The 14,104-nt window shown below is 37.0% G+C and overlaps 1 protein-coding gene across 5 annotated transcripts in view; it reads right to left on the reverse strand.

Moving 5' to 3' along the window:
- LOC133646103 (rho guanine nucleotide exchange factor TIAM2-like) overlaps positions 1-14,104 on the reverse strand; it is a 288,867-nt gene that overhangs the window by 18,881 nt on the left and 255,882 nt on the right. For all 5 annotated transcript variants that reach the window (XM_062041113.1, XM_062041111.1, XM_062041114.1 and 2 more), the window contains exons 19-20: positions 13,965-14,073; positions 109-288 (exon numbers count right to left, since the gene is read on the reverse strand). In XM_062041113.1, the coding sequence (XP_061897097.1) occupies positions 109-288; positions 13,965-14,073 (289 nt within the window). The remainder of the gene's footprint in view (positions 1-108; positions 289-13,964; positions 14,074-14,104) is intronic.

Below are 14,104 nucleotides of genomic sequence, written 5' to 3' on the forward strand. Positions count from 1 at the left end.
TGACATAGCCCACAGGGGACATCATAATACTGAATGACTAGTGCAAATACTGCTTGCCTCCCTGTGTGTGTGCTTATATACTGTGTATATATTTTGGTGTAAGCCTACCTGTGATGTGCAAGTGTTCTTCGCTGTTGGCGTCAGTGAGAGAAACCAGCTCCCTGAGCAGCAGGGGGTACTTGAGAACTCTTTGCACTGGTTTAATCAGGTAGGACTCCAGGGTGGATGAGTGCTGCTTGGTGGAGTTCCTTGCGTCCAAGAATTCCTTAAAGGCCCGATCGGTCTTGGCTGCAAAACAAATACACTGAATTATTACCAATTAAGAGTGGGATTAAGTCATTTACAATACAGTACTGTCACAGCATTACACCCACAATGGCAACAATAACACAATACAGCAATTGTGCTATAACAGATGCGTGGCAACTGAATATATATAACTCATAACCACAAATCAATTTTAAAATAATTTTCTATTATAAAGGGTTTTGTTTTGTGTGCATTACACAAAAATATGAAAAACACTATCCATTTTATACACCGCTTATTAGGGTCATGGGTAAGATGGAGCCTATCCCAGCAAACTTTGGGCAAGAGCTTGTTTACTCCCTGGACTGGGTCGCTAGCCAATCACAGGGCACACACATACACAAACAACCATTCACACTCACATATACAGTGTGGTTGTCCAGTGCAGTTCATGGTGCAATAAGATACCTCCAGCAGGGCGTAGTGTAAGCTTCTCCTTAACCTACCTTGAACACTCAATTTGCTTTTTGCAGTGTTTCATTGGAAAGGCAAATTATTGCTTTTTACATTGTCTTAATTCATAGTGGAAAAAGCGCTTTGTTTATCAAAATAGAGTAATGTAAGTTATACTACAAGGCAAATTTTATGGCAAAGTGATGACCTTTTCGTTGAGCAGCGTGCTTGCATGATGCTGACTGTGGGGGGCCATTAAAGTATTAATTATAACACTCCCAGATGCAGACAGGCAGCCCAATCGACACCTCCCAGAGTAATTGGCAGGCAATTACAGAGTCGACAGATAAACAACGAAGCTAAGGCAACCCAAAGCCTGTGGCATGATGTGAAAAGGAAGGGAGTGATGAAGAAGGCCAAGATGGTCATCTAATTATGTATATAGACTTGACAAACACCCCCAGATTTCCTGCATGTCCTTGAATCAGCTGGATGTGATCAGGCTGTGCTATTTCTGATTTTCTGTATCACGCAGAGTCACAACTACACTCAAAATGGCAACTACATACTTAGTCAGTTCCTTGTGCAAAGATGTGCATTGCTTGCACATCACTATTTAAGAATAATGAACAGTCTACATCAGGGGTCCTCTATAACTTTTCCCCAAGGGCCAGAATGTTTATCAGCAGAAACTAAAAGGGAGTGATGGGTCAAACAATACTGAAGCATCGATGCCATTGGGTGGCATTCGGTGTTCCTCGGAGCTTCAATGCGTATGTCACTTTAAGACAAAAAAGCGTGACCGATAGAGCTGCTGTCAAAGCGCCAAACAGTGTTTATAAGAAGTACTTTTCTCATTTTACAAGTGACAGCTTGTACTGGAGGAAGAGTGGTGCCGCGGTTGACAGCGGTCTCCATCATTGATCTTAATTGAACTAAGAAAAAGGAAAAATCCCCAAGTGTGGGATTATTTTTGATTTTACAGGGCCAAATAAGGCAAATGCTTTTCTTTTCATATTCATTTTTTACTATTTGATTCATTGACCAGAGTTGCGCATTTCATATTCCTTTCTGTATATAACGTTGTGGTCAAAAAGTTTACATACACTTGTAAAGAACATAATGCCATGGCTGTCTTGAGTTTCCAAAAATTTCTACAAGTCTTATTTTTTTGTGATAGAATGATTGGAGCACATACTTGTTTGTCACAAAAAACATTCATGAAGTTTGGTTTTATGAATTCATTATGGGTCTACTGAAAATGTGACCAAATCTGCTGGGTCAAAAGTATACATACAGCAATGTTAATATTCGGTTACATGTCCCTTGTCAAGTTTCACTGCAATAAGGTGCTTTTGGTAGCCATCCACAAGCTTCTGGTAGAATTTTTGACCACTCCTCTTAAAAAAATTGGTGCAGTTCATCTAAATTTGTTGGTTTTCTGACATGGACTTGTTCTTTCAGCATTGTCCACACGTTTAAGTTAGGACTTTGGGGTGGCCATTCTAAAACCTTAATTCTAGCCTGATTTTAGCCATTCCTTTACCACTTTTGACGTGTGTTTTGGGGTCATTGTCCTGTTGGAACACCCAACCTCCGGGCTGATGATTTTAGGTTGTCCTGAAGAATTTGGAGGTAATCCTAATTTTTCATTAAAAAAAACAACATACTGGCACCATACTTATTTTGATTATTGTTTCTCAGCTGTTTGTAAATGTTGCAGTTTATAAATAAAGGTTTATTAAAAAAAAAAAAAGTTGTTTTTTAAAATAAAATAAAAAAAATAGCTCTGCGCATGCGCATAGCATAGATCCAACGAATCGATGACTAAATTAATCGGCAACTATTTTAATAATCGATTTTAATCGATTTAATCGATTAGTTGTTGCAGCCCTAATATATACACACACATATCAATATACAGTATAAATATACAAAACCCAACATCAGTGAAGTTGGCATGTTGTGTAATTCGTAAACAAAAACAGAATACAATAATTTGCAAATCCTTTTCAACGTTTATTCAATTGAATAAACATATTTAATGTTGGAACTGAGAAACTACTTTTTTTTTTTCAAATAATCATTAATTTAGAATATAATGGCAGCAACACATTGCAAAAAAGTTGCCGCAGGGGAAGATTTACCACCGTGTTACGTGGCCCTTCCTTTTAACAACACTCAGTAAATGTTTGGGAACTGAGGAGACCAATTTTTAAAGCATTTCAGGTGGAATTCTTTCCCATTCTTGCTAGATGTACAACTTAAGTTCTTCAACAGTCTGGGGGTCTCCGGTGGTATTTTAAGCTTCATATTGCGCCGCACATTTTCAATGGGAGACAGGTCTGGACTAAAGGCAGGTCAGTCTAGTACCCACACTCTTTTACTACGAAGCCACGCTGTTGTAACACATGCAGAATGTGGCTTGGCATTGTCTTGCTGAAATAAGCAGGGGCGTTGCTTGATGATAACATTGCTTGGATGGAAACATATGTTGCTCCAAAACCCGTACGTACCTTTCAGCATTAATGGTGCTTTCACATATGTGTAAGTTACCCATGCCTTGGCGCTAAACCACCCCCATACCATCCCAGATGCTGGCTTTTGAACTTTGCGCATATAACAATCCGGATGGTTCTTTTCCTCTTTGTTCCGGAGGACACGACATCTACAGTTTCCAAAAACTATTTGAAATGTGGACTCGTAAGACCACAGAACACTTTGCATCAGTCCATCTTAGATGAGCTTAGGCCCAGTGAAGCCGGCGGCATTTCAGGGTATTGTTGATAAATGGCTTTAGTTTTGCATAGTAGAGTTTTAACTTGCACTTATAGATGTAGCGACGAACTGTGGTTACTGACAGTGGTTTTCTGAAGTGTTCCTGAGCCCATGTGGTGATATCATTTACACACTGATGTCGGTTTTTGATGCAGTACCGCCTGAGGGATCGAAGGTCACGGGCAGTTAATATTGGTTTTCAGCCTTGCTGCTTACGTGCAGTGATTTCTCCAGATTCTCTGAAACTTTTGATGATATTACGAACCGTATATGGTGAAATCCCTAAATTCCTTGCAATAGCTGCTGTTGTTCTTAAACAATTTGCTCACGCATTTGTTCACAAAGTGGTGACCCTCGCCCTATCCTTGTTTATGAATGACTGAGCATTTCATGGAAGCTGCTTTTATACCCAATCATGGCACCCACCTGTTCCCAATTAGCCTGTTCACCTGTGGGATGTTCCAAATAAGTGTTTGATGAGCATTCCTCAACTTTGCTTTGTTTTTGCCACTTGTGCCAGCTTTTTTGAAACATGTTGCAGGCATCAAATTCCAAATGAGCTAATTTTTGCAAAAAATAACAAAGTTTTCCAGTTCGAACATTAAGTATCTTGTCTTTGCAGTCTATTCAATTGAATGTAGGTTGAAAAGGATTTGCAAATCATTGTATTCTGTTTTTATTTACCATTTATACAACGTGCCAACGTCACTGTTTTTTTATATATATATATATATATATATATATATATATATATATATATATATATATATATATATATATATATATATATATATATATATATACAGTATATATATATATACATACATACATACATACACATACATACATACATACATACATACATACATATATATATATATTAGGGATGTCCGATAATGGCTTTTTGCCGATATCCGATATTCCGATATTGTCCAACTCTTTAATTACCGATACCGATATCAACCGATACCGATATCAACCGATATATACAGTCGTGGAATTAACACATTATTATGCCTAATTTGGACAGCCAGGTATGGTGAAGATAAGGTACTTTTAAAAAAAAAATATAAAATAAAATAAGATAAATAAATTAAAAACATTTTCTTGAATAAAAAAGAAAGTAAAACAATATAAAAACAGTTACATAGAAACTAGTAATTAATGAAAATGAGTAACATTAACTGTTAAAGGTTAGTACTATTAGTGGACCAGCAGCACGCACAATCATGTGTGCTTACGGACTGTATCCCTGCAGACTGTATTGATATATATTGATATATAATGTAGGAACCAGAATATTAACAGAAAGAAACAACCCTTTTGTGTGAATGAGGAGGGAGGTTTTTTGGGTTGGTGCATTAATTGTAAGTGTATCTTGTGTTTTTTATGTTGATTTAATTAAAAAAAACAAAACAAAACCAAAAAAAAAACGATACCGATAATAAAAAAACCGATACCGATAATTTCCGATATTACATTTTAACGCATTTATCGGCCGACATCCGTAATATATATATATATATATATATATATATATATATATATATATATATATATATATATATATATATATATATATATATATATATATATATATATATATATAAAACCAGTGACGTTGGCACGTTGTATAAATGGTAAATAAAAACAGAATACAATTATGTATATATATATATATATATGTATACATACATACATATTTATATATATATATACATACATACATATATATACATATATACACATATACATACTGTACACACACACACACACACACACACACACACACACACACGCACACACACACACACACACACACAAACACACATGTAAATATTAGGGCTGGGCAATTATATGATCATGATCATTGATCACAATTAATGTGAGTTTGATCACGGTGATCAGCTGTTAGCATATTTCCTTAATCAAACATGGCGGAACTGACTGTAAGAAGTTACCGCAGTAGTAAACAGTAGGGAAGCTCGGTATAATCCTGCAAGGAACAATCCATCTTTAATGACCGTGATCCTGTGTGTGTGTCTGTGGATGTGTGTGTGTGTGTGTGTGTGTGTGTGTGTGTGTGTGTGTGTGTGTGTGTGTGTGTCTGTGTACGTTTGATTTTGTGAAAGTGTTTTTGTCCGTGCATGTGCGTGACCTCCCGTTCCACGGTGCAAAAGTCAGGCTCGTCACGACGTAATTAATGTTCAATCAGCGTTGTGCCTTGTCCCCCTCACATAGCTCGAAGTGCAGCCGAGAAGAATAAAATAAAGAAACATGACTAACACTAGTATAGAAGTTGAAACAACATTTAAAAAGAGCAGCGGCTTTCGTGACACACTTTAGTTTCCCCTATCTGCTGCAGTTTACCAGTAATCCCGCCCTGAAGGCATACTTGCAGGCACTCACAGGAGTCTTTTTTAGTCCCAAGTGGCAGAATAAACACCCACTAATTTAATCAGAAAAAGGCATTTTTATACCTAAATATTTTCACACTTTTTGTTTGTGTTTGCAAAGATTCAACTCCTCTGATATAACAAGTACTAAAAAACTCTCCATACAGACACTTTGTGTTCAAATCATTTTTGAGTTTGAGGGTAAATAAATATTTTGTTCTTGAAATAATCATTAAATGTGTTTTATGTTGGTACACATTATTTTACAGTACCTGAAATTCAAACTGCACGTTAATGTATTTTATTCAAGATATGCCACAAAATTTGAGTCTTAAAAAACTCCACAAACTGGGTCACCACTTGTTTGCCAAAGCACTGGTGAGAAGCACTGATGTATACAAGCAATTAAAGAATACAATTCATAATTTACCATTTGAAAGTGTTGTTTAGTAAATGTTAACTTAAAATAAAAGTGTCGTAGTAGTCAGTACACCACTGATACTTTAACTGCAGAATGAAGTATGTGATGACAAGCAAAATAAAATACATTTGAGAAGAAAAACGTTCTTTCCTCCCACAAAATGCACCGAAAAAGAAGCAAAACCGTGGCCCTAAAACCAGGTATGGAACGTAGCGTGGGTTACATGTACTGTTGCACCTATGGTAAACACAAATATAGATATGAACAAAATAACAGTTGTCAGGTGTTAGCATATATTTGCTCGATCAAACATGGTGAAAATTTCTGTTACAAAATACTGCAATAGTAAACAGTAGGGATGCAACAGTGCTTGCTATAATCCTGCATAGAACAATCCGACTTAAATTCAGAAAAAAAATTGTGATATTAATCAAGATCGGAAGACATGGCAAAAAATTATCACGATTAATTTTCTCATATCGCCCAGCCCGAGAGTGTATATATACACTGCTCAAAAAAATCAATGGTGAAAAAAAAAATGTCGGATATCTATACTGATGTGAACAGTTTAATGTCTCAGGAACAAAAGGATGCCACATCTTTTGATGGAAATAAAAGTTTTCAGCCTACAGAGGGCTCAGTATATAGACACCCCAAAAATCAAAGTGAAAAAATTATGTGGCAGGCTCGTCCATTTTGCCTAAATTCAATTACTGCAACTCAAAATTATTTTCAATATCTTGTGTGGCCCCCACGTGCTTGTATGCATGCTTGACAACGTCGCGGCATTTTCCTAATGAGACGACGGATGGTGTCTTGTGGGATGTCCACCCAGATCTGTCTAAGGGCATCAGTGAGCTCCTGTAAAGTCTGAGGAGCAACCTGGCGGCGTCTGATGGACCGAAACATTATGTCCCAGAGGTGTTCTATCGGGTTTAGATCAGGTGATCGTGAGGGCCATGAATTGTCAATTCCTTCATCCTCCAGATACTGTCTGCATACTCTTGCCACATGAGGCCGGGCATTGTCGTGGATCAGGAGGAACCCAGGACCTACTGCACCAGCGTAGGGTCTGACCATGGGTGCAAGGATTTCATCCCGATACCTAATGGCAGTCAGACTGCCGTTCTCTAGCCTGTAGAGGTCTGTTCGTCCCTCCATGGAAATGCCTCCCCAGACCATCACTGACCCACCACCGAACGGGTCATGCTGAATGATGTTGCAGGCAGCATAGCGCTCTCCTTGGCTTCTCCAGACCCTTTCACGTCTATCACAGGTGCTCAGGGTAAACCTGCTCTCATCTGTGAAAAGCACAGGGCGCCACTGGCGGACTTGCCAATTCTGGTGTTCTATGGCAAATGCCAATCAAGCTCCACGGTTCTGAGCAGTGAGCACAGGGCACACTACAGGACGTCGTGCCCTGAGGCCACCCTCGTGAAGTCTGTTTCTGACTGTTTGGGCAGAGACATTCACACCAGTAGCCTGCTGGAGGTCATTCTGTAGGGCTCGAGCAGTGCTCAACCTGTTCCTCCTTGCACAAAGCAGCAGATATCGGTCCTGCTGATGGGATGAGGACCGTCTACGGCCCTGTGCAACTCTCCTAGAGTAACTGCCTGTCTCCTGGAATCTCCTCCATGCTCTGGAGATTGTACTGGGAGACACATCAAATCTTCTTGTAACAGCACGCATGGATGTGCCATCCTGGAGGAGTAGGACAATCTGCGCAACTTCAGGAGGGTTAAGAAATCACCTCATGCTCCCAGTCGTGATAATGACTCTAGCTAAAGCCAACACTTGTGGAAAAACAGTTAAAAAAGATCAAGAGGGAGGAACTTGAATTGTCCTCCACCTGCAAAACCAGTCCTGTTTTGGGGGCCATCTAGTTGTTGCCACTTTTAGTGCACCTGTTGTTAATTCCATCAACACCAATGCAGCTGAAACTGATTAACAACCCCCTCTGCCACGTACCTGACCAAAACGTTATCAGAAAAGTGCAATTGAATTCATGCCATACCCTGATAAAAAAACTGTTCCTTTAATTTTTTTGAGCAGTGTATATATACAAAGTATATATATGTGTGTGTGTGTGTCACACACACACACACACACACATGTGTATATATCTAAATGTATATATGTATATATATATATATATATATATATATATATGTGTGTGTGTGTGTCACACACACACACACATATATATATATATATATATATATATATATATATATATATATATATATATATATATATATATATATATATATATATATATATATATATATATATATATATATATATATATATATATATATATATATATATATATATATATATATATATATATAAATATATATACACATACATATATATGTGTACATATATAACCATACATACATGTACAGTATATGTATGTAGGTATATACACAAATATATACATATATTTGCATACATTCATATATACATACACAAATATATACACATACATATATACATATATAAACAAATGCATACACACTTTCACACGTATACATATAAACATATATTTACATATATACACTACAAATACATATAAACATATATTTACATATATACACTACAAATACATATATATATATATATATATATATATATATATATATATATATATATATATATATATATATATATATATATATATATATATATATATATATATATATATATGACCTACACAGTATCAGTGCAATGTCAATACAGTGTGAGTGTAAGGATAGGAATTGATAAGATGTTTACGGTTCCGATTTCCTTTTCAATTCTGCTTAACGATTCATTTCTTTCATGGTTCTCGTATCGATTCTTATTTGGATAAAAAAAGAGAAAAAAGGGTGGGATTGCATAATTTTTGTTTAGTTTAGAAGTAACATGACCTTACAAAGCCTACAGTAAAGTCTCAAAAGGAATATATGTAGCATAGAAGAAAAACTATATAAAATAAAATATAAGAAATTAATATTCTTCTGTAAAATGTAATCATATGCAAATTACACAAGAGTGTAACATTTAGTCACATGTGATATTAACTTATTACATGCAAAGTGAGATATGTCACACCTTTTATTGGTTATAATTTTTATGATTATGGCTCACAGCTTATGAAAAGTTTGAATTGAAAATCTCAGAAAATGTAAGGTTTCAAAAACTGTAAAGCATGATGATCAAAATTATAACAAATAAAGACTTGACGTATCTTACTTTGCATGTAATTAATTAATATCACAGATTAGTTTCATTGAAGTTAATTGCTGACATGAATGGACTTTTACAACATATTCTAATTTTATGAGTTTCATCTGTATAATATAATAAAAGATAAAATCTGGTTGCAGGAAAACTTGCAGCTTTTTTCTGACTACAATCGAACATTCACCTACCGAAAATGCAAACTTTTGACCACAAACTTAGTCGCTGCTCATTAACATTTGTTTAGCGGCAAACGTCAACTGGGGCGAGTACTACCCGCCTTGGAGCCAGTCAGAATCTGTTTCTCATCATGCTCATCTAAATGAGAAGGCATTCATTCAAATTTTACAAATAATAGCGCTGACATGATAGGCTAGGTTAGTTAGTAACTGTTGCATTCAGATGACGTGCTAGCTTTACTGCTGCAGGAATGAGATCGGAGCGGTTCAAAATTGCGACTTTCATTTATAGTTATTGTATGCTGTGTGTTCAAATTGTTCAGCATATTGCTCGTATGTCCTCCTTTTGATGAAATAGCAGCCTTATAATTATTACAAGTAATCCTATTGCAATCTTTTCTTGTAAAATGTTAGTGTTTGTTCCGCCTGGGCACCACCATTTTGCGATCTGATGTCACTATGCCCGTTGCGTAATGACGTCATCCCCACCCGGAAGAATCGTTTATGGAACCGTTTGAAAAAAAGGCAAGAGATTCCAAGAAATTGATAAACTGCGAATCAGTTTTCGATTCCGATCCCTAGTAGTGAGCGTGTCATATACTCAATGAGGCATTATTTACCCATCACTACTAAAAGGCCCAAAAGATATGTACAGCTTCAGTTTGTGTTCACGGCTTCACATGTTCCCACTTTCCTGTTATGCAATGTGCAGCTCTATATCTATGTGCAGAATTTGTACAGTTACTATTGAGGACCTTTGGTCTACATCAGGGGTCTCAAACTCAATTTACCTGGGGGCCACTGGATGCAGAAACTGGGTGAGGCTGGGTCGCAAGAAAAGATTTCTTAAAAAAAAATCTAACATGCACTTTTTAATGAATTCACCTTCTTTGAATGGCTTTCCCGCCCTAGCAACCATCTCACTCACCATGTAGCTAGCTTTGACTACTGCATCGTTCTTTTCGCTTGCTTTCTTGACGAAATCTTGTTGCCTCAGTAGACTGGTTTTAAAATTTGCAACCCGGTTCACTCTCTCATCTCCCTGGTATTTTGCATACTCCTCAGCATGTCTAGTTGTATAATGACGTTTCAAATTGTATTCCTTGTGCACCGCAACTTTCTCTGTATCAACTACAGAAAAGAGCTATAAGGATTATTCATAAAGTAGATTACTTAGAACACACTAACATATTATTTATTAATTTGGGTTTATTGAAATTACAGGAGCTAGTAAAGTCACAGACATTATGTGTCATGTTTAAGGCTAAAAGTAAAACATTACCAGCAAATTTACAAAAAATGTTTGTCATCACTTCTGAGAATGAAGAGCATAGAAGAAAAGGTCATTTACAACATCAGTATTCAAGGACAATTTTAAAACAAATGTGCCTATCAGTTCAGTGGTGGGGGTTAAACTATGGAATTCTATTTACAATGAGATAAAAGATTGTAAAAATATATTCCAATTGAAAAAATATATAAAGACAGAACAATAAGATCATATGGACAGCCATAAGTGTTTACATTTTGCTTTATATTTATTATTTTACTAATTTTTTGCCTGGTTTTGTATTTGTTTTGTATCATCCTGTGAGGTGTATATTATTTCTTTTGGTTTTTTTTGTTCGGTTTGTACTTCATGAAGTTTTGCACTTCTTGTGTTTTTTTGTGTGTTTTTTTGTTTGTTTTCGTTATATTTGGATGTAATTGTTGGTTTATATGATATCATTAAGTAAGACTACGTATTATGTTGAAGAGGGCAGAAAAATATAAGATTTTTCTTCATCCTGCTCCTTCTCAGGCATTGGTGTGTAAATGTATTATTGAATAATTGAGGTATAATTGTCTATCGATCAAAGATGCACATCAATGAAGGAGATAAATAAAAATTCAATGAAATGAAATAAGAGACGTCGGGGTGCCCCTGTGCTCAACAAAGAAATATTGCATCAAAAATCGTCTCTGTCTGGAGCCAAAGGGAGGGGGGTGGGGGTGGGGGTGGGGTGGGGGCTCACCATGGAGTTTACAGTTACTGTAGCATAATTAACCCCGAACGGGCTAATATCACCACTAACGTGTTACACGTCTGATTCGCCCAGCGACTCTCTGTCGGAGTATCAGCGCTGGGGTCCAGTGCACCACACTTTTGTATTGTCGCTCTGTCCTTCGGCGGAGTGCTCGTCTTCCCCGCCCGGACTGTTTACAAAGGGGACGAGAGCAAGCAGGCGGGCGAGCGAGGGAGGCAGGGAGGGAGGGAAGAAGAGCGTGTGCGGGTGTCGTGGAAAAAAGGCAAAATGTTTCTCTGCTTGCATCACGCAAGTGACGTCAATGCATACTTGCCAACCTTGAGACCTCCGAATTCGGGAGATGGGGGGGAGTTGAGGTGGGCGGGGTTAGGGATAGCGGGGTGTTTTTGTAGCCAGGAAGAGTTAGGGCTGCAAAGGATTCTGGGTATTTGTTCTGTTGTGTGTATGTTGTGTTTAGGTGCGGATGTTCTCCCGAAATGTGTTTGTAATTCTTGTTTGGTGTGGGTTCACAGTGTGGCGCATATTTGTATGGAGAAAAAGATGATGAGGTGACAGTTTCTAGAGGACACTAAAGGCAGTGCCATCACGGAAAACCATCAACATTGTCGTGAGCCTTATACCATACCGTGATTGGTACAAGCGCCATTCATTTAAAACTTGCGGGCCGCACTAACATTAAACTTTCATATTAAGGTAGGGGCCGCAAAATAACGTCTCGCGGGCCGCAATTGGCCCACGGGCCGCGTGTTTGAGACCACTGGTCTACATGAACACAGTGCATACTGTTTGTAAACATATTTTAAAATCTAGAGGGTGACTTTGATATCATACTTACTGTAAGCAACCAGTCATTCTCCTTGAGGTAATGCTGACCTATCACAGACCTGTACTGGTGTTATTTTTTATCATCCTACTAAATAGCTATCCTACAGCACGTAATTCTGACTCCTCCCTGTCCTCTTACTATAGTGGCAGAAGAAAACCCCTCTTATTTCTCACTGTCTTAGCCAGCATGATCTCCATCATCAATCATCTTCGAAATGTTCTTTCACACTGGGAACGGTACATGGATATAAATGCTTTTGGTTTAAATTACCAAGGTTATTCAAATATTCAACCCTCATAGGTTTGTAAAAAAAGTATTACTGTAGGACTGTTTTATAAGTGTGAATTGTAAAATAACAGTGGTCAAGCATCTTGCATCTCACACCTTCATCTGCTGAGTGCAGAGAGGTGTGACTGATGCAACACAGGTGCAAGGATGCTGAGTTTGGCAGAGTGAATGGAGATTTGGGATTACAAAGGCACACGTCACTGGCCACAACACTAGGTACACCCACCAAATAAATCAGATTTGATGCAAAAAGTGAAAAAAGTGTATCCATGAACCCTTACCTCACGGTTCAACATTAAAAAATACAGCCACAAATATAACTGAAAACTTGCGAAAAAGCAGGGTTTTACTATATTTTTAATATAGCTTGTGTATTTGTTTTCTTAAATTTATTGCTGGTGTACCTAATGCAATAATATACATTTCTGTTTAATGTGCATTTCCATGTGTATCAAATCAAGGGCACGCATGTATTTATTAGGGATGTCCGATAATGGCTTTTTGCCGATATCCGATATTGTCCAACTCTTTAATTACCGATACCGATATCAACCAATACCGATATCAACCGATATATGCAGTCGTGGAATTAACACATTATTATGCCTAATTTGGACAACCATGTATGGTGAAGATAAGGTACTTTTTAAAAAAAATAATAAAATAAGATAACTAAATTAAAAACATTTTCTTGAATAAAAAAGAAAGTAAAACAATATAAAAACAGTTACATAGAAACTAGTAATTAATGAAAATGAGTAAAATTAACTGTTAAAGGTTAGTACTATTAGTGGACCAGCAGCACGCACAATCATGTGTGCTTACAGACTGTATCCCTTGCAGACTGTATTGATATATATTGATATATAATGTAGGAACCAGAATATTGATAACAGAAAGAAATGGGGGGAGGGAGGTTTTTTGGGTTGGTGCACTAATTGTAAGGGTATCTTGTGTTTTTTATATTGATTTAATAAAAATAAAAAAAATAAAAAAATAAAAAAAAACGATACAGATAATAAAAAAAACCGATACCGATAATTTCCGATATTACATTTTAACGCATTTATCGGCTATATATATATATATATATATACTATCCCTAGTATTTATGTATAGTACCTCTCTCCAGGACTTTCTGGACCTTGATGTGGTTAGCACAGAAGCCACTGTAGAGCTTGAAGTGGTCGGCGTAGTACAGAAAGGAGCCCCCAAGAGAAAACAGAAGCTTCTGGGGAGACAAATATAAAATGTGAGAGTTG

The sequence above is a fragment of the Entelurus aequoreus genome, linkage group LG03, assembly GCF_033978785.1.
Source record: "Entelurus aequoreus isolate RoL-2023_Sb linkage group LG03, RoL_Eaeq_v1.1, whole genome shotgun sequence".
NCBI classification, from domain to species: Eukaryota; Metazoa; Chordata; class Actinopteri; order Syngnathiformes; family Syngnathidae; genus Entelurus; species Entelurus aequoreus.